The sequence below is a fragment of the Haliotis cracherodii genome, unplaced genomic scaffold, assembly GCF_022045235.1.
Source record: "Haliotis cracherodii isolate W230 unplaced genomic scaffold, xgHalCrac1.p SCAF_7, whole genome shotgun sequence".
Classification (NCBI taxonomy): domain Eukaryota; kingdom Metazoa; phylum Mollusca; class Gastropoda; order Lepetellida; family Haliotidae; genus Haliotis; species Haliotis cracherodii.
The window spans coordinates 36931503-36954344 of record NW_027266330.1 but is presented as its reverse complement, the minus strand read 5'-3'; the positions used below and the strand labels follow the sequence as shown (position 1 = coordinate 36954344).

The window sequence follows — 22842 nt, the reverse complement described above, 5'->3', positions numbered from 1 at the left end:
GTCTACAGCTGCTGGAATATTGCTCGGCATGAAGGGAAAGTTGACTGTTGGAAAGGTCAAGTCATCCCTCTTGTCATACAGTCTTGCGGGGAGTGTTTGTCACCCTGTAACTTTATGCACAGTTCTAAATATGAAATAGATGAGGCGGTCTCACCATAGCTTAGGAACCTAAGCACCTTATATGTTGAACAACATCGTCTTGAGAACCGTATTTAAAAAATAGTGCCACAACACTGGATAAGCTGGATATGGAGTCAACGAAGTGAAATGCCAATAACGACAGTAATTTAATAAAAGTTGATGACATTCACATTTCACCGATGTTATCCTCCTTTCCGTTCATGATTAAAATTTACTCGTCAGAAAAAAACAAAGCATCCAGACTTACCTTGTATTCTGGACGAGTGTTTATATTTCTGGAACTCTGCAACAGCAACTAGAAAGTTATTTTATGTGTACCTGTCAGAACTGTTGTTTTCCAGCATACTGTAAAACGCTTCTCAAACGATACGTATTGCTATGTTTAGGTGTTCCGGTATATTAGGTAAAATATATAATAAGTTCGTTATTTGTATCGTTAGCCTAAAATCTACACTGAACTTCATTCACAAACCATGTTTCCCATTAAACGTGAATATCAAAACGCCAAAAACGCCGAAGTGATTTATGTCTCATCCGTTTGGTTGTTATCGCTCCTTTATTAATGACTACAACGTGGTTGTTACTTACCATACTGAGTAATGTTTACTTAAGTATAAGTGTTGTTTGTTTGTTTGTTGTTAAACGCCGCACTCAGCAATATTCCAGCTATATGATGGCGGTCTGTAAATAATCGAGTCTGGACCAAACAACGCAGTGATTGACATCATGAGCATCGGTCCACGCAATTGGGATACGATGACATGCATCAACCACGTCAGCGAGCCTGACCACCCGATCCCGTTAGTCGCCTCTTACGGCAAGTATGGATTGCTGAAGACCTATTCTACCCCGGATCTTCACGGGTCAACTGCGCAAGAGAACAAAACATTAATTAATCAATCAACGTATCATTACGCTGTTTCTTAGATTCAAGACGAGCACGTGCCCCATTCGAGCAATTCGACTCAAGCATAGCCTTTTACAGCAAGCAACTTAAGTATGTAGACAATAGTATCTGGAAGACCAATCAATCAGTCAATCACGATCAAACGCTTCAGCTCACAATATATGGCAATATGTATCGCAATACCGACAACGGTATGTCGATACATTACGGTTTTTGGCAAATACACTGTCCTAATTCATTTATATAATCTAAAGTGGCTTCAATTCCATGATATCTGGGTCCATTTCTCGCAGTTGTGTGTCGTCTGAATAGTGATGAGTGAGCTCGCATGGTCCAACGACTCAAACGGGATCGGATGACTTAATTATACGAAGATATCTTACCAGTGAAAGTCAGCTCATATATAATACAGGGGCGGTGGGGTAGGTTAGTGGTTGAACAACCTGGGATTGGAACCCACAATAATTGTTTCTTATCAAAATACCGTAGCAATGCAGCGAATAGACAGAGACACAGACAGATGGGAATTTTGCGAAATCATGGGCGTTAAGAAGTGATAAGAAGATATCCGTCAGTGTTTACTTTCGTCACACAACAAGCTGACGCATGATAAATTAGCTGAAATACTGATGAAGGCGGCGGCTACCAGCAGAACTCAGTCTGCAAAGAAATTCAACATGTATTGACCACTTACCAGCCCGATGGTGTGTCATCGTGATAGTTTCACTTCTATTTCTGGTAACCGTGTACACGGTAGTACCAGGTGTCACACATGCGCATAACCCTCTCCGTGTGGCGATGCCTCGGGACTTTACAGGGCATTTTCCACTACATGCCTGTTAAAAACAGATAATTCACATCGTCCTTCAAAACTCCTGCCAGAGAAGAGATCTGTCGCATCATATGAATTGCTTCAACTCACAGAACACATTTGACGTAACTGTTTGCTGATGCTTAATGAGTGGGCGAGTGCGTGCGTTGGGTTTAACGTCGCTTTAAACATTATTCCAGTTATATCACCGCGTGTCAGCTTGATGTGAGAGGAAAGCCCGAAGTGATGCAGGTCTAAGACGTTTACCACTTTGGTGAAACTTACGAGCACGAGTATGGTGCTGACAAACCTAGAAACATAATCAGGCGAACTCTGCAGAACGAATTGCGGCGCCGAAGACGACTGGACCATCCGTGCCCGCAAATGCATTTTGAGAGAGCCTGTGAAATAGGGAACACGACACCCATTCTCGTGAGAAACCACTTTTACTCAAAGAGTGGACTGTGTTTGGTAGCTGACCACCGAATGCTTTCGATAATAAATAGAATCTCAAGTAGAATCTCGGAGCTTGAAACTTTAAGCCACGAGTATTGGTACATTTGAAAGCAAAATACACTCGGTAGAGATTCTCTACATGTCACCCTACGTACTTGTCAAATATATCATACATAGTGATCCAGAAGAAAAGCAACGATGCTACATATTTAAAACAAATTGTTGGCTGGACATACTGGATGGGCTAGGAATTATGTATCGCGAAATGAAAATTGTGTGGCTCGTCCTTTCAGGAAAAATAGTTGTATGTTTTGAAGCACTGACAGACAAAAATAATATGTGTCTAACAACAATGAAACAAAATTACAAATGGCATATAAATCATTAGATTAATATATGATGGGATGGTATGTACTCATATGGGTATTGGAGGCCCACGATAACAGAAGAGTCTTTCAAGACTGGCTGATCCTGCTAGTACAATACGCATGTATTTCACTGTCTCGTAAAAATGATGTCGCAAATCTGTATTGCATGCTTTTTTATTTGCACTCGTCAACAGAAACACATTTTATGTAATACATACTCAATATTTAAGTTCAAATCCAAATAAAATTATTATTCAACAATAATTACGTTTGCCATTGCGGTGACATTGAACCTTTTCCCGTCTGACATCTGGACGTGATGAGCCTGGCCTGGGAAGACGTCGCACCGAAGTAGCTCCCAGAAGAAAATGACACTGTCGCAACCACTGATACCTCCACATTTATCTTTACATAACAAGATGCCCGTAGCACCAGGTAACGTCATCCTTGCTGACAAGGTTTCATGTATAACAATATGAAACAAAAGCCGAGTAAGAATGGCGGCTCTGCACATGACTGTAGGTGCAGAGAGCATACACTTTGGACACCTATCTCCAAGGTTTTTACCTTAACGGAAACGTGGGAAAAACATCGATGTATTGACCACTTGACCACTCTTTGTATGAAGTTAAAATATTAAGTGTCACGGATCATTGACATACAAATCAGACACGACATCTGAAAGAGTTACAGGTTAAAGGGTATCGTTTAGTTGGTTGAACTATGTCGTGCGAACGTGTACTTTAAGCATGATATTTCTTATTGATAAAGTTCAAGTGCAAAGTTCAAGTGCAAAGAATCGGGACAATAGATTCGTAGAATATGGAGAGTGTGGAATATGATTGATTTGTCATACTGGCTGCTCTGTAAGTGTTGGTCTCAGAAAGTATCTTTGAATATCTCACTGAACATGAGTTCAACAGTATTTACAACAGGGGAATGTCCGTGTTCAACTGGACAGCTAGCGAGACATGTCTATACAGTTACAACAAGCTGTTCTGCTGATGTCATTCAGGGCATGCCAGAAATCTGTGATGGTAGATTCGAATCCCGGTTCGCCCCGATTATGTTTCTATGTTTGTTAGCACCATACCCGTGCTCGCGGGTTTCACCGAAGTGGTAAACGTCTTAGACCTGCACCACTTCGGGCTTTCCAACTCACTCACTCACTATTCCCATACTTGAAGTTAGTTAAATAAATTGTATGTGTTCGCTTAATAAACATCCTTACTGTTGACGCAAATGCTTACAAGAAAATTTGTGTTGATGTGTAGATTTGTCGGCGGGATGGTGATGGTGTAAATACATTTGTTTTAGCATCCTTCTTGACATTCTTCCCTCTCCAAAATATGTTATGCTTCAGTTAGATGATTCTTCAGTTAGATCTGTACAATTGTAATTATGGACCATGTGTATGAGGGCGGTCGGGTAGCCTAGTGGTTAAAGCGTTCGCTCGTCACGCTGAAGACCGGGTTCGATTCCCGACATGGGTACAATGTATGAAGCCCATGTCTGGTGTCCCCCGCCGTGATATTGCTGGAATACTGCTAAAAGCGGTGTGATACGATAAACACGTGTGACATGCGTCATGTCGGTCATGTCTTCCTCATTAAGCTGACACACCCTGATGTAGCTGAAAAAGAGGCTTCACGTTGTGTTATCTCACTCCAGTTAATACTACCAAACAGTAGTCCCTATTCACTACTTTGAATTAATTGAAAAACATGTTATTGCTTTGTTTGTTGTTTGTTTGTTGTTTAAAACCACACTCACCAATGTACCAGCTACATAGCTAGACCAAACAGTCCAGTGATTGACATCATGAGCATCGATCTACGTATACGCAATTGGGATACGATGACGAGTCAATGAGCCCGACCACTTGTAAGTCGCCTCTCGCGACAAACATAGTCGACTCTTACGACAAACATAGTCGACTCTTACGACAAACATGGTCGACTCTTACGACAAATATAGTCGCCTCTAACGTCAAACATTGTCACCTCTTACGACAAACATAGTCGCCTCTTACGACAAACATAGTCGCCTTTTACGACAAACATAGTCGCCTCTTGCGACAAACAGTTGACTCTTACAACAAACATTGTCGCCTCTTACGACAAAAATGGTCGACTCTTACGACAAACATGGTCGACTCTTACGACAAACATGGTCGCCTCTTACAACAAACATGGTCGACTCTTACAACAGACATAGTCGACTCTTACGACAAACATGGTCGACTCTTACGACAAACGTAGTCACATCTTACAACAAACATAGTCGCCTCTAACGACAAACACAGTCGCCTCTTACGACAAATATAGTCGACTCTTACGACAAACATAGTCGGCTCTTACGACAAACATAGTCGACTCTTACGACAATCATTGTCGCCTCTTACGACAAACATTGTCGACTCTTACGACAAACATGGTCGACTCTTACGACAAACATAGTCGACTCTTACGACAAACATTGTCGCCTCTTACGACAAACATAGTCGACTCTTACGACAAACATAGTCGCCTCTTACAACAAACATGGTCGACTCTTACAACAGACATAGTCGCCTCTTACGACAAACATAGTCGCCTCTTACGACAAACGTAGTCACCTCTTACAACAAACATAGTTGCCTCTTACGACAAACATAGTCGCCTCTTACGACAAAAGTAGTCACCTCTTACAACAAACATAGTCGACTCTTACGACAAACATGGTCGGCTCTTACGACAAACATGGTCGACACTTACGACAAACATTGTCGCCTCTTACGACAAACATGGTCGACTCTTACGACAAACATTGTCGCCTCTTACGACCAAAATGGTCGACTCTTACGACAAACATGGTCGACTCTTACGACAAACATTGTCGCCTCTTATGACAAAAATGGTCGACTCTTACGACAAACATGGTCGACTCTTACGACAAACACGGTCGACTCTTACGACAAACATGGTCATCTTTCAAAAAAGATGGTCGACTCTTACAACAGACATAGTCGCCTCTTACGACAAACATGGTCGACTCTTACGTCAAACATAGTCGCCTCTTACGACAAACATAGTCGCCTCTTACGACAAACATAGTAGCCTCTAACGACAAACATAGTCGCCTCTTACAACAAACAATGTCGCCTCTTACGACAAACATAGTCGACTCTCGCGACAAATATAGTCGACTCTTACGACAAACACAGTCGCCTCTTACGACAAACATGGTCGACCCCTACGACAAACATTGTCGCCTCTTACGACAAACATGGTCGACTCTTACGACAAACATAGTCGACTCTTACGACAAACATGGTCGACTCTTACGACAAACATAGTCGCCTCTTACGACAAACATAGTTGCCTCTTACGACAAACATAGTCGCCTCTTACGACAAACATAGTGGCCTTTGACGACATACATAGTAGCCTCTTACGACAAACATAGTCGGCTCTTACGACAAACATAGTCGACTCCTACGACAATCATTGTCGCCTCTTACGACAAACATAGTCGCCTCTTACGACAAAAATGGTCGACTCTTACGACAAACATGGTCAACTCTTTCGACAAACATGGTCGACTCTTACGACAAACATGGTCAACTCTTTCGACAAACATGGTCGACTCTTACGACAAACATAGTCGACTCTTACGAGAAACATGGTCGACTCTTACGACAAACATTGTCGCCTCTTACGACAAACATAGTCGCCTCTTACGACAAACATAGTAGCCTCTAACGACAAACATAGTCGCCTCTTACAACAAACATAGTCGCCTCTTACGACAAACATAGTCGACTCTCGCGACAAATATAGTCGACTCTTACGACAAACACAGTCGCCTCTTACGACAAACATGGTCGACCCCTACGACAAACATGGTTGCCTCTTACGACAAAAATGGTCGACTCTTACGACAAACATGGTCAACTCTTACGACAAACATGGTCGACTCTTACGACAAACATGGTCGACTCTTACGACAAACATAGTCGCCTCTTACGACAAACATAGTTGCCTCTTACGACAAACATAGTCGCCTCTTACGACAAACATAGTGGCCTTTGACGACATACATAGTAGCCTCTTACGACAAACATAGTCGGCTCTTACGACAAACATAGTCGACTCTTACGACAATCATTGTCGCCTCTTACGACAAACATAGTTGCCTCTTACGACAAAAATGGTCGACTCTTACGACAAACATGGTCAACTCTTTCGACAAACATGGTCGACTCTTACGACAAACATAGTCGACTCTTACGAGAAACATGGTCGACTCTTACGACAAACATTGTCGCCTCTTACGACAAACATAGTCGCCTCTTACGACAAACATAGTGGCCTTTGACGACATACATAGTAGCCTCTTACGACAAAAATGGTCGACTCTTACGGCAAGCATGGCTGGCTGAAGACCTATTTTCCACCGGACATTCACGGGTCGTTATTGCTTTTTATGAAATATTCTCTCACAGCCGATGTGGAACTCAGGAACCCGCTTATAAATAGCTGACACCTCCATGTAGAATGTGACGAATGTAGCGTTAGTTTGTCGATTTATCATAGAACAGCATGACCATGACTAAACTAAGGTGTACATTAGAAGGCTATACGGGAGGCTTAACATTTATAACATATCTATTTATATTGTTTGGAGTATTGTTTACCGGAAATCGCCTTGTATTGATTGAAGATGTTTTGTTAATTTATTAAAAACAGGATAATAATTATACCATCTCGATTTGAATCAAATACATTGTGTATTCATGTTATTTAAAGTGTGTACCAAAAAAATGTTGTCAGTGAGTACATTGGATCTCAAGGATAACAGTAGCAAATACACATGCAGATTTGGAACTGGCAGAGGGACAAGGTGCGGCTGGCCCACTTCCTCACCTGGGTGACTCTATACTGTGTAAACACAGACTGCTTTTTTAATCACCAATGCATATAAAAACTGTAGACACAGTGTGCAAATTTATGACATTGTTCAATACAACAATGCAACACAAGCGAAGGAAGTAGTGCGCTAGTGGGCGTGGGCTATTTATTTTACGAATTATGGAAACAGGAATTGCTTGATTATCAAAAACTTACTTGCAGGCATTTGGAATGATACACGATGCTGTTCAATACCGGGCCAGTTGAGTCATACACTTTAGTGTTTAGTAATAGGCTGTTGGAATGATACACGATCTTATTCAATACCGGGCCAGTAGAGTTATACACTTTAGTGTTTAGTAACAGGATGTTGGAATGATACACGATCTTTTTCAATACCGGGCCAGTAGAGTTATACACGTTAGTGTTTAGTAACAGGCTGTTGGAATTAATGATACATACTCTTATTCAATACCGGGCCATTTGAGTTATACACTTTAGTGTTTAGTAACAGGATGTTGGAATGATACACGATCTTATTCAATACCGGGCCAGTAGAGTTATACACGTTAGTGTTTAGTAAACAGGCTGTTGGAATGATACACGATGCTGTTCAATACCGGGCCTGTAGTGTCATACACTTTAGTGTTTAGTAACAGGCTGTTGGAATGATACAGGATCTTCTTCAATACCGGGCCAGTAGAGTCATACACTTTAGTGTTTAGTAGAGGCTGTTGGAATGATACAGGATCTTCTTCAATACCGGGCCAGTAGAGTTTTACATGTTGGTGTTTAGTAACAGGCTGTTGGAATGATACACGATCTTTTTCAATACCGGGCCAGTAGAGTCATACACTTTAGTGTTCAGTAACAGGCTGTTGGAATGATACACGATCTTTTTCAATACCGGGCCAGTAGAGTTATACACGTTAGTGTTTAGTAACAGGCTGTTGGAATTAATGATACATACTCTTATTCAATACCGGGCCATTTGAGTTATACACTTTAGTGTTTAGTAACAGGATGTTGGAATGATACACGATCTTATTCAATACCGGGCCAGTAGAGTTATACACGTTAGTGTTTAGTAAACAGGCTGTTGGAATGATACACGATGCTGTTCAATACCGGGCCTGTAGTGTCATACACTTTAGTGTTTAGTAACAGGCTGTTGGAATGATACAGGATCTTCTTCAATACCGGGCCAGTAGAGTCATACACTTTAGTGTTTAGTAGAGGCTGTTGGAATGATACAGGATCTTCTTCAATACCGGGCCAGTAGAGTTTTACATGTTGGTGTTTAGTAACAGGCTGTTGGAATGATACACGATCTTTTTCAATACCGGGCCAGTAGAGTCATACACTTTAGTGTTCAGTAACAGGCTGTTAGAATGATACAGGATCTTATCAAACTCATTGGGCGGTGAGTCTATTCCACCCTACAGAGAGAGGCTTTAGGTGCTGGGGCCACCCAAATGGGGTTCAGGTCAGGACAGGGACCAGGTCATTGTGTATCTAAGCCTTGTCTCAGTAGCCGTCTCGACCGGCAGCAGGCGATCCATCATCAACACTATAATGTCAACAACCCTCATGGTGGGCCCCACACATTCACATTATCTCTCTTGCATTAGGTTGAGGTCGTATGTGAGTTGTACATTTACTTTGCTCAAAGGGCCGCCTCCGTGTTCTAGTGGTAGAGAGTCCGCCCGGAGAGCTGAAGGTCCGGGGTTCAATCCCCCGCCGCGTCATACCAAAAGACGTAAAAAAATGGTACTCGTTGTTATCTGGCGCTCGGCAGTAAGGGGCTAAAACAAGGACTGGTCGGCTCGGAGTCAGTATACTGTGTCTGAGTGGGGTATTCATGTTTAACTGCGGCACGGTATCTCAGTGGGCTAGCACTATAAATCGGCATCAGTCCGGACTAGTACAAGAAGCCACACATACACGTGCATGCACGTCGCTATATAAGTGCAATAATTTTGGACGCGACGTTAAACCCAATTTCACCTCACCTCACCTTGCTCAAAAGAGGCCCTACTTCTCTTCCAAAAGGGGCGATGGGGTAGCCGAGTGGTTAGATCGTTCGCTCTTCACGCCGAAAGCCCGGGTTCGATTGAAAGCTGGTGTCGCCCACCTTGGTATTGCTATTGGAGATGTTGATTGAGGTGTCGGTGATGTTTGATGAAGGGGATAGGGATTAAGAGTAAACATATGGCTCAGGCGGCAGGGGAATGATGTGGATGTTTAAAGAAAGACTGAGTTAGGACGAGATAGAAGAACGAAATTGGTGTGTCAGGAGCGAAGAGGAGTGAGTGCGTTGTTTCATGCAGGGGTGGATGAGATGGTGCAGCTACAGGGTGGGGGTGGGAGAGTCAGTCAGGCGACATGGAACACAGGGCAAGGGTGAGGATATACTGTCTGAGGTGAGGTGAGGTCAAATGGGGTTTAACGTCGCGTCCAAAATTATAAAACTTCTATAGCGACGTGCATGCACGTCTGTGAGTGTGTGGCTGCTTACACTGATGAAGCTGGAATATTGATTACGAGATGAAAAAATTCACTAGAAATAGTATTATTCAGATGATTCAAGACAGGTAACATTGAAGCTGAGGTGAGGTGAAATGGGGTTTAACGTCGCGTCCAAGATTATTGCACTCATATAGCGACGTGCATGTACGTGTGTGTGTGGCTGCTTTAATAGTCCGGACTGTTGCCGATTTATAGTGCCAGCCCACTGAGATACCATGCCGCCGTTTAACATGAATACCCCACTCAGACAGGGTATACTGACTCCGAGCCGACCAGTCCTTGTTTTAGCCCCTTAATGTCGAGCGCCAGACAGGGTAACAACACGTACCATCTTTTAACGTCTTTTGGTATGAAGCGGCCGGGAATCGAACACCGGACCTTCCGCTCTCTACTAGACGACGGAGGCGGTCCAATCTGGTCTGACGTATGTACAGGGGCGTGTGCCTCACATGCAATTTAATGGTTGCCAGGCTCTTTCTTCTATCATTACCGTCACTTCGTGTTTCCTGATCAGCTACCGAGGTGTCTGGCCCGAGGCTCCTGGATGCAGCGGGATGCGGAGGAGACACATGAGGCCTGTGTGTCCAGGCAGGTAACCCGGCTAGCATGATCCATGTATCTCGAAGGGAGCAATAATACAAACACGGTTGTCAAAACCAATACATGACAACAACGGGCAGGGACTGTGCAGTCAGGTCACGCATTGGTCCCCTACTTATCACTCGGTGTCATGGTAGCCTGTAAGAAGTATATAAAAGGTTCTCGGGGGATTATTTTGGGGATAACACTTTCTTAGTAATGTATACATTCTGATACTTTTTGTTTGAGTACCATCCGGGGTTCGAACCAACACTTCTCAGTGTAAGGCATCTAATCGACGAAAAGTACTCGAATTTGTACTTTACTAAGAAAGTGTTGTCCCAAATATAACATATTTTATATAACTGCAGCTGTTAGACACATATGACAACTGACGAGAACCTTGTATATACTTCTTATATGTTACCATGACACCAAGTGTTAAGTGGAGGACCAATGCGTGACATATAACATATAACATATGCTACATTTGACCACTTTCTACAAAGGCCTTGTTTATTCACTGCTGGAGTTATGTCACTACATTATTTATTTATTATTTATTGTATGTACATTGTTTATTTATTATTGATTTTATGTACATTATTTATTGCATTATTTTTTAGGCTGTACAGCATTGCTTCAGTATAGCGAGGGTCGTATGTCAGAACATGTTTACTGACAAACACACCGGGTTGGGGAGAGCATTGCTCCACACCACGACGTCACTACGACAGGCTGAGTCGAGACTGAAAGGTATTCCAAAAGGATTTTTTTTCTCGCCCAACAGATATAGCCGTTATACACCAAGGTAGGTGACACAACGCCACCAGTGGGTCTACCGTCCATGTAATATAGCCGGTATACAACAAGGTAAGGGACTGTCGTGACACAACGCCGCCAGTGGGTATACCGTCCGTGTAATATAGCCGGTATACAACAAGGTAAGTGATTGTCGTGCCACAACGCCACCAGTGGGTCTACCGTCCGTGTAATATAGCCGGTATACAACAAAGTAAGTGATTGTCGTGCCACAACGCCACCAGTGGGTCTAGTCCGTGTAATATAGCCAATATACAACAAGGTAAGGGACTGTCGTGAAACAACGCCACCAGTGGGTATACCGTCCGTGTAATATAGCCAGTATACAACAAGGTAAGTGATTGTCGTGCCACAACGCCACCAGTGGGTCTAGTCCGTGTAATATAGCCAGTATACAACAAAGTAAGTGATTGTCGTGCCACAACGCCACCAGTGGGTCTACAGTCCGTGTAATATAGCCTGTATACAACAAGGTAAATGATTGTCGTGCCACACCGCCACAAGTGGGTCTACCGTCCGTGTAATATAGCCGGTATACAACAAGGTAAGTGACTGTCGTGCCACAACGCCACCAGTGGGTCTACCGTCTGTGTAATATAGCCGGTATACAACAAGGTAAGTGACTGTCGTGCCACAACGCCACAAGTGGGTCTACCGTCTGTGTAAAATAGCCAGTATACAACAAGGTAAGTGATTGACGTGCCACAACGCCACCAGTGGGTCTAGTCCGTGTAATATAGCCGGTATACAACAAGGTAAGTGACTGCCATGCCACAAGCCCTCAGTGTGTCAATGTAGCGGGGATATACACGCAGAACAGTCTTGTGTAATACTTGTACGAGTTATACCTAAAGGGCACAACGAGGTGTGCTTCATCTGCATGCCAACAGGTTTCACCTGTATTCATCTACCGCTGACATTATACATGCCTCTAAACATCTGAGATGAAAAATGCACCTGAACAACCCTTGTATCCCACATCTCAAACACACACAATAACACACACACACACACAATAACACACACAATATCACACACACACAATTTCACACACACACACACACACACACACATACACGCACAAACACACTCGCACACACACTCGCACACAGTAAGAGATAGCATCCCGTTGGACATAATTATGTGTGTGTGTGTGTGTAGCAACTCCCTCATCGGCATTCTGGATTCCGAAGAGGCGCGTGCACGTTGTCATAGCAACAACTATCGATCTTGTCTGTTGTCAAGAAGTCTCTTTTTACCCACATATAGTACCATTAGATAAGTATATAGATATCTTGCATATGCACGGAGGTGCATTTGTTAACTGTGTCTGTGTAAAACACGTGTTGCATGACACTTGTGGTGAATTTGTTTTACTGAAAAGCAAACTCGTACTTCTTCTGATTGGTTCATTCCTTCATTCTTCACTCGTTCATTGGCAGCTTTACAAAACTAATCGAGAACGAATACCTGAAAATATGGGTTTATTCAAATCATATGTCAATGACTTTTCGTAGAAAATATGATATCATAAACCAGGTTTAGAAACCCCGATTTGGTCAACGCTAAAACAAAATGGCCGAACAAATGACTCGATGACACCTTTGTACATCATAGGTTAGCCTGACAATAAATAAATATGAAATAACAAATTCTTTCATATCGAATACCGATCACCATGTGTGAACTTGTAACTAGTTATACATACTGATCATTATAACGCGGATAGCTTATACTAGAGAAAGCAAATTGTCAACCAAGTTTAATATTTATATACACAGTCGGATCCCGTTGTCTCAAGGTATCGATATCTTGAACATATTCTCGGTCCCAAACCGCTTTTTCAAATTCGAGATAAACCATACATGGCGTTATCTCGAACTTTAAACCTTTATCTCGAAGTTGGCATCTGCCTCATTCACAGTAATGAGAAGCGCATATAATCATTTGGCATAACTGTGAGGTATCTGAAAATACCGGATATCTCGAGGTTGCAACACGGTCCCGCTAGGTTCGAGATACTGAATGTCAGTAAGTTTGGCTTTACCCGCTTTTAGCAATATACTAGCAATAACATCATATCGAACACTATAAACTGTTTAACTAGGCTGCGCCACCGCCCCTTTTACATTTGAAGATAAGAGGTAAATCAGGTCATCATAAGGTCATCTTAACATGTGCACCAAAGTAGTTGTTGTGCACCAATTTAGATAAATACAGGTGCTCCATGATAACACATTCCTGACGTGAGCCGAAATCAACAGTAGCAGCTTGTCCAGTTGCACGTAGTCAAGCAGAGGTGCATGTGACATGAGATATAACGTCCTGTTCAAGGTTATTGACTACCTCAACGGGTCGTTGTTACATCTCAAAACACGACTACGTCAACGGGTCTTTGTTACATCTCACTACAAGACTACGTCAACGGGTCTTTGTTACATCTCACTACAAGACTACGTCAACGGGTCTCTGTTACATCTCACTACAAGACTACGTCAACGGGTCGTTGTTACATCTCACTACAAGACTACGCCAACGGGTCGTTGTTACATCTCACTACAAGACTACGCCAACGGGTCCTTGTTATATCTCACTACAAGACTACGTCAACGAGTCTTTGTTACATCTCACTACAAGACTATGTCAACGGGTCTTTGTTAAATCTCACTACAAGACTACGTCAACGGGTCTTTGTTACATCTCATAACAAGACTACGTCAACGGGTCTTTGTTACATCTCACTACAAGACTACGTCAACGAGTCTTTGTTGCATCTCACAACACGACTACGTCAACGGGTTTTTGTTACATCTCACTACAAGACTACATCAACGGGTTTTTGTAACATCTCACTACAAGACTACATCAACGGGTCTTTGTTACATCTCACTCCAAGACTACGTCAACGGGTCTTACTTACATCTCACCACAAGACTACGTCAACGAGTCATTGTTACATCTCACTACAAGACTACGTCAACGGGTCTTTGTAACATCTCACTACAAGACTACGTCAACTGTTTTTTGTTACATCTCACAACAAGGCTACGTCAAGGGGTCTTAATTACATCTCACAACAAGACTACGTGAACGTATCTGCTGTATCTCATTACAAGAACTCCTGTTTATGTTTCAGGTTAAGATATGACTGGCAATGCTGTTGGGGGCTCCACAGCCAAGAGGAAGATCGCGTTTGCTGGGTTCCTTGTCGTGTGTCTGGCTGTCGCTCCCACTGTGGGACTCGTCCTTAATTTCACAAAGCAGGAAGTAAAACCAGCCGAGTACGTGCCTCAAACATATTCTAACACTCCTGTCTCCTTCCGTCACTTCCGCGGTACTTCAAATATTTCTTTCACACCTTTATTTTATTTTCCCCTTTCATCCTCATTTCTCCCCATCCCTTTTCCCTTCCCCATTTTACCTCTTCTTCTCTCTCAGTCTCTTCTGTTTATACTCTTTCCTTCACCCCTTCTCTGTGCCAGCTTTTGACCCTATCTCCTTTTCCTCCACTTAAGTCGTTACTCGTTACTTTCTCTGTCTTTCACTCTCCAGTTCCTTTTCACGGTTCCGTCCACTGTTTTATCCCTCTCCCCAACATCCCATGCTTGTTGTAAGGCAACTAAAAGGATCGGGTGGTCAGTGACGGTGACTTGGTGGATTGCACGTCAACGTTTCAGAGTTACCTGGATCGTTGCTCAAAGTATCAATGTCCCGGCCTTTGTATAGGATGAAAGAAAGTGTGTTGTCCAGATAAAGCGTAGAATTTTAAGTTGTTGTCAGTCACTGGATTGTCTGGTCCAGACTTGATTATTTACACCCTCATATAGCTGGCATATTGCTGAAAGTGGAATTAAACAACAATCAACAAAACAAACAAACACTAGCGAAGTAGTATGTGGATGGTGCTTAAGTAAGATCCTCAGATGTTTACCGGGTAACGATTATTCTTGCAATGTCTGCGTTTGGTTGATTCGTTTCAGGATCCGCAAGCGTTCAGATGTCATCGTTGATTGTCATCCAGAGTCTGACGCTTCAGAAGAGAAGTGCAAAACAAGGGGGTATGTAGTTGGATTCAAATAGGCTCAAATACAGTCATAGGCTACATTTTCAGAGATACATGATTCAACTGCATAAATAATCATACTTCTATGACCAGATATGAAAATTATTGATGATGACATATAATGAATGATTATACTAAAAAATATAAGATCTACATATTTCCTTTAGCTTAATATGAGTGAGTCAGTGAGTTGTGTTTAACGCCGCTTTTGACAGTATTCCAGTTATATCACTGCGTGTCATCTTAATGTGGGAGGAAGGACCGACGTGAGGGAGTAGCGTATATTTTTAAGTTGTTGTCAGTCACTGGATTGTCTGGTCCAAACTTGATTATTTACCCCCTCATATAGCTGGCATATTGCTGAATGTGGAATTAAACAACCATCAACAAAACAAACACTAGCGAAGTAGTCTGTCCATTTTTAAACTGACACATGGCCATGGTATCTCAGTGGGCTAGCACTATAAAATCCTGCGTAAGTCCCCACTAGTACACGCAGCCACACAAACATGCAATATAAGTGCAATAATTTTGAACGCGACGTTAAACCTCATTTTCCCTCAAATCATACTGAGATGACAGGCAGATCCAGTAGGGGGGGAAATGGAGGTGCATGGGCGAGGGGAGCTTTTTAGAAAGCATTAATATAAGGGAGATCGGGTATGTTAGAAGTACACGCAGAGCCTTGTGGTTATATATTTTTTGCCAAATTGTACGAGTACTAAACACGAAAATTGCCAAATCACGAAAACCAAACCTACTTTCCTGAAAGCATTATATGACTGAGCTACAGTTCAAGGTGGCTTTATGTCACGCGTTCACACTAATAAAGACCCCTACTCCATTTGGACTCTCGTTCCGTACAGCTGTGTATGGGCACCGGTGTCTGACAACCGCGCCCCCAAGTGCAAGTTCCCCGCTGGATATGGCTACAGGATTGTGGGTGACGTGAAGGAGACACCGATGGGCATGCGCATTGAACTGGAGCGGACGCTTCATCCTCAGTACCTGACTGGGTCGGCGTCTATCGACAACATCTACCTCGACGTGGAGTTCCAAACCGACGCCCGCCTCAGGTTCCGGGTACGTTGACGACTTCGTCATAGACACTTTCTGGAATACGCTAATGCAATGATGTATGGAAGATTCTATATACTACGAACGAATATTGCCCATTGGTATACACCCATTGGTAATATACATATACAGTCAAACACCGATGTGTCGAACTTTGATGTGTCGAACGTACTGTTGTCTCGAAGATAAAGCCGCCCGTGCCCCCCTTTAGCTTAATGTAAGTGTATAACTTCATGAGCTTACTGTCTCTCAATAATTAGAAGGGGACACGGGTGGCCCAGTCGTCTAAGGCGCCGCGATTCGCTGTGCAGAGTTGCGTCCCTTGAACACGCCAGAAACCTATGATTGTGGGTTCGAATCCCGGTTCGCCCCGATGATGTTTCTAGGTTTGTCAGCACCATACCCGTGCTCGTGGGTTTCACCGAAGTGGTAAACGTCTGAGACCTGCATCACTACTGGCTTTCCTCCCACATTAAGATGACACGCCGTGATATAACTGGAAAACTGTTAAAAGCGGCGTTAAACCCAACTCACTCGATCACTCATTCACGCAATAATTAGAAACATGGTAACTAGCTCAACAACTATTTCAAACCTACACACGTGTGCCCCATGTACTATGCTCCTGTGATTTTCCCCCAGTTCTATCCCAAGAATGGCACAAGATGGGAGATACCGGATAGCGTTCTGAACATTACGTCTCCTAGCACCAAGGAGAGCGAGACGTCGCGGCTGTACAACGTGACCATCATGGATGATCCCGTGTTTGGCGTCCTCGTCACCCGGACGTCTGACAACCAGACAGTGTGAGTCAGAAAAGGAAAACCTGTACACATTGGTATTGTTCATTAAACACGTTTCATACAAACGTCAAACATGTAGCTGTTATTTTAGCAACAGAAAACTGTACCCAATTCCATTCTTCTATGAATTTGGGAATAATCGATTCCGACTGGTCAATCAGAGGTTTCAAATCTCAATCGGCCCAGAAGCTTATTTACCTTTTTCTCTGTCATGTGGGGTAGTAATATCAAAGCCTCATCTGAGACATCTCCGTATCCAAGTGTGGTATATCCCTAATTGAATCATGTCCAGTTCCTCGGCAGTTACACGGTAATGCATATATCTCCTACACTCTTCTGTGTAAGATATCTCAATGTCTCCTCATCCGTCTCCAGATTCAACACAACTCTGCCAGGGTTCGTCTACTCCGACCAGTACCTGCAGCTGACCACCCGCCTGGCGTCCGACAACGTGTACGGCCTCGGAGAACACAACCATCGCCAACTCCGCCATGACCTCGACTGGAAGACGTGGAGCATCTTCACCAGGGATGTCGCGCCTGTTGTAAGTCGTAGGTCCGCTGAACAACGATTGTTCTAGTTCATCGTCTACTTGCGACAGCTTTAGCTCTATGAAATCTCTGGCTTATTGCATCAGGGGATTGTTTTCAGCTCTAACGCTTGAAAGCCACGACCATGGACAAACCTAGAAACATATTCAGGTCGAACTTATGGTGGCCGAGAGGGGCAGCGAGAAAGCGCTTAAGTGATAACGCGAGACGCGTAAACGATAACAGGAGACGAGAAAGCGATAACACGAGACTAAGGCGAGAAAATACTAATCATAGGTTTCTTGTGTGCCAAAGGGACGCAACTCTGCACATCGAATTCCCAGCTACGAGTTCACAGTATTTTGTTTCTGCACAACTTAAAGTGAACATAAATAATATCTATGGAATACGTGCAGACTTATGTGACCTGGGGACGCAACTCTGCACATCGAATTCCCAGCTACGAGTTCACAGTATTTTGTTTCTGCACAACTTAATGTGAGCATAATTAATATCTATGGAATACGTGCAGACTTGTGTGACCAAGGGACGCAACTCTGCACTGCGAATTCCCAGCTACGATTTCACAGTATTTGGCTTCTTCACAACTTAATGTGAACATAATTAATATCAATGGAATACATGCAGACTTGTGTGACCAAGGAACGCAACTCTGCACTGCAAATTCCTAGCTACGAGTTCACATTATTTTGTTTCTGCACAACTTAATGTGAACATCATTACTATCTATGGAATACGTGCAGACTTATGTGACCAAGGGACGCAACTCTGCACTGCGAATTCCCAGCTACAAGTTCACAGTATTTGGTTTCTGCACAACTTAATGTGAACATAATTAATATCAATGGAATACGTGCAGACTTGTGTGACCAAGGGACGCAACTCTGCACTGCGAATATAATGGGCGATCTTCTGGCGATCTTCTGGCGATCTTCTGGCGATCTTCTGGTTCCCGGATCAATGCGCGCTGCGACAACTACTGACATGTAGAGACGGAGCCAAGCTAAAGAGTTATCCTGTTGCACCTGCGTTCAAAAACGGTCGTTTACAACTGAATATTTTTAACTAGCACATATTCTGTAGTGATTATTGGTTTATAATATCAAGATTTGTTGAGTCTTCAACTACAAGACGAATTGTCACTTTGGAATATAGCGGGAAAAACGTCATGAAAAATGGTATATTGCTACGGTATTTTCTACATCAGAAAACAGCGAGGCATTAGTCAGTCTGGGCTAACATATTGCATCGATGAAATAATGCAAACTCATATTATTTATCAGCCTTTGTGTTATTTCCCACAACAATTCAAGCATTCAAATCTCAACAAATACTACCATGGACTTAAATGTAATAAAATTAGTGATACGCCAACATGTGCAGCACACAGACATCTTTGACAAGCCTTTACCAATGATCTATATAGTAAGTATACATCCGTGCCTTTACAAATATTTTAAGAAGAAATAACGTTCACAATAATAAAACAACTGATTTTAAATGTATCTTTTTATATCAAAATTAAAGTTGCATCTGGATATGTTAATTTACACCTGTTTTTTAGAAAGAGGCCAAATGAACATCTACCATGCATCTATTAAGCACTCAGTTACTCATTTGCAATATACATACCAGTCATCATTCTTTGAAATAAGAGAATTACCCATATTATTCTGCCCCTTATAACACGTGTCCCACAATTAAGTGTACTGGGTCATCACAGGTGTTAATTCATTGATCTATTATTTCTTACATAATTCTGATACTCATGCTCTTAAAACAGTAGTTAATTACAGAGATGTGTTCCAACAAACAACAAATCATACTGACTACCCCACAAAATGTGTATGATGCATAACTAGATCTAAATCATAGTTTTATCTTCTTGTTTTAGTAACATTATATTTATTTTAATGTTGACAAATTATTTCCCACACAAACCCACACACTATCCTGCTGTATCTAAGTATCCTGATTTTCATTCAACAGTACTTCAAGACACCTGTAGTATAAAGTATATTTATATGAAAATATGAATATGAAAGTTTATCATCAACTCTTCTGATGGTTAAATAAATGCAAATTGAACCCCACAGTCATTCCATGTAGATAAATGGATTTATTTATGTTATTTGTTTTTGCATATAACAGATTATACTTACATATGTTACAGTCAGTGTCTATAATCAGGCCCAATATGTATTTTGACAGAAAATGTCAGTGAATATGCATATTGACTGATTCACTCAGGTAAGGCATATTTTTTCTTAAATTTTCATTCATTTATTATTGCCTGAAAAAAAGTGACCGGATTTTAGACAGACTGGCTGAAATGAATAAGACTGCATAATTTAATCCTCTTCAATTTAATTTGGATCTATTTTGATCTTATCAAGATCAAAGTAACTTATGTAAGAAATAAAAAATGTTTTCACAATGAATTGATTGATTCTCCATACCTGAAAGAATACCAGAGTCCCTTTTTAATGTTACTTATCTCTATTAGCATAATATTCAGTTCAGAAACAGATGACAGCTAAAAAGTCATGCATGTGTAATCAAATACTAGTACACATGTACAAGTGTGCCATGATATTAAATAAAATAATAAGAGTCATTGTGCAATGCAGATATCCTTTGGTGTGAAGAGAAAAAACAAAAAAAACATGAATAATTTATTAATGTTGGAATTTGAAACATCAGTTTAGAACAAGGAAACATAAAAAGCTTTAGAAAAAGGAAAATATAAAGCAAGGCCTAATGAAGTTAAGAATCAGCTTTATCTGTGTCACAATCATATGATTATTGTCAATGCAAACTGGATGTAGACACTGCATTGTTAATACAATCAACATTATAGAGATTGGCAATTAGTATGAATATATTGTTTTATTTTATAAAAATTGTAGTTGGTACAAATACTCTTGAATATGTATTTTAACTAATATATAGGGTCCTCTGTGTCTGATTTTTTTCTTCTACTTTGTAAAAATAAAAAAAGGCCAAAATAATATATATATTTCATTGATCATATTGAAATATAATCATGGTAGTATTTGGCAACAACAAGCTACCATTCATCTACATAAAATCCTTGTATACAACATGCACCAATTAACCCTTAAATATCAAAACAGATTTCAGTGATTTCTATTTCTTTTATTTTGAACAGTGTATCATGAAATCTAGTTGATGACGTAATTTTACAGTGCCTGCTACTCTTACAATATCTTGAGAACATTTCTCATTGCTCTCTGTTATATATCTGACAAATACTTACGCTCGTACATGTGTTGCTGTCAATATTCACAACATTGAGGCTACGGGCAACGTCGCATGAGACCTTCACATTTCGCGTACCGTATCGCCTCACCGTTGTACATACTGAAATGCATGCATATGATGTAGCCTGCTCGGCGATGCTACAACATAGATATAGGAACGTATACAAAATCTACTTAATTTTCATATTCATACATCAAGGCCAACACTTTCAGTACCGCTTGCAAAACGTCAACAAAGCGCCCCGGGATGAACGATCAGCTGATCTGACTGCATCGCTTCGAACGCCTATCTAGTGGATAACTATACAATACAATCAGTCGTGGTCATCCCTGATGTATCATTAAATCAAGGAACATTTATTTCCGGACATGGCAATAGATAAATCATTGTTTAGGCGAAAAGATATGCTGTCCACACACAAGCGTGACTGTTGCCGATAGAGGTGAAGGTTATACTAGTTAACTGTCTATAGGCGTCATAGTAACATGTAGTGCTCGTATTGCGCAATACCACATGCGCCGTTAGTTTAAGGTTGGACTGTCCGGGTCAGCGCACCTAGCGGGTTAGTGAAGGGAAGATAAATTGAAAAAGATCGCCCATCAATGTGAACATAATTAATATCTATGGAATACGTGCAGACTGTGCCACGATTAACGTGCGCGTACAAGCGTTCGTGACACGCTATAACACAGATATGTAACGTTATAATGGGGCACACTACTTCCAGGACGGGTGGAACCTGTACGGCGCTCACCCCACCTACATGAACGTGGAGGACGGCGGTAGTGCCCACATGGTCTTCCTCAAGAACAGCAACGCCATGGGTAAGAAAAACACTTTCTTTGAATGAAGAAAATATTTTATGTTCTGATCAAAATACAGTAAACTACGGTTATAACAAACTCAAAGGGACCACTAATTTTAATTCGGTATAACCGTTGTTCGTTATAAGCAAATGTACGGAATATATACAGCAAATAGACAGGACCAAAAAAATAGTTCGGTTTATCCGTCAGTGCGTTATAAGCGTGTTCGTTATAACCGTAGTTTACTGAAATGGTGTTTTTTTTTTCATCACCATCAAACACCAAATTAAAGTAAGCCCTTTTGTCAAACACACAAGTGACACGACTACCGGATTACGTATACACACTTACGAAATAGGGGTTGTTTTGAGGTTCAGCATATATCAAACACCCATCTATTATGAAGAAACTCACTCTCAAATTTTAATTACTTTAATAAGAAGAAATCCAGGGACGTTTTATGGTGGGAAAGCCCCAACATTCGTCATTTTAATCAAAACACAATATTCCTGTAGTAGATGACACATTCCGAATATCTCTTTATGTCCAAAGGAAACAATGAAATATTTTGTCCAACGTTTTGTGTTCAATGTGCGTCGTAAAAAAAGAGGAAAGTGTATATTTCGTATGAGACTTATGTTAACTACTACTCACAAATGGCATGACTGATTGAACGTGTGGCGTAAGTCGGTGCTCACACTATCAACCACAGGTTCACCTCCCACGGGTTTGATACTGTTTAGCAGGTCGCC

At 41.7% G+C, this 22842-nt stretch overlaps 1 protein-coding gene across 5 annotated transcripts in view; it reads left to right on the top strand.

Moving 5' to 3' along the window:
* Positions 1 to 11406: 11406 nt before the first annotated feature.
* Positions 11407 to 22842, top strand: part of LOC139448557 (sucrase-isomaltase, intestinal-like) — a 28511-nt gene continuing 17075 nt past the window's right edge. Inside the window, exons 1-7 of one of the 5 annotated variants that reach the window (XM_071230127.1) lie at positions 11407 to 11439; positions 14642 to 14786; positions 15486 to 15563; positions 16435 to 16651; positions 17288 to 17451; positions 17824 to 17992; positions 22012 to 22108. In XM_071230127.1, coding sequence (XP_071086228.1) covers positions 14650 to 14786; positions 15486 to 15563; positions 16435 to 16651; positions 17288 to 17451; positions 17824 to 17992; positions 22012 to 22108 — 862 coding nt within the window. In that variant the 5' untranslated portion in view covers positions 11407 to 11439; positions 14642 to 14649. The other 4 variants (XM_071230125.1, XM_071230124.1, XM_071230123.1 and 1 more) reach the window with 4 other exon arrangements.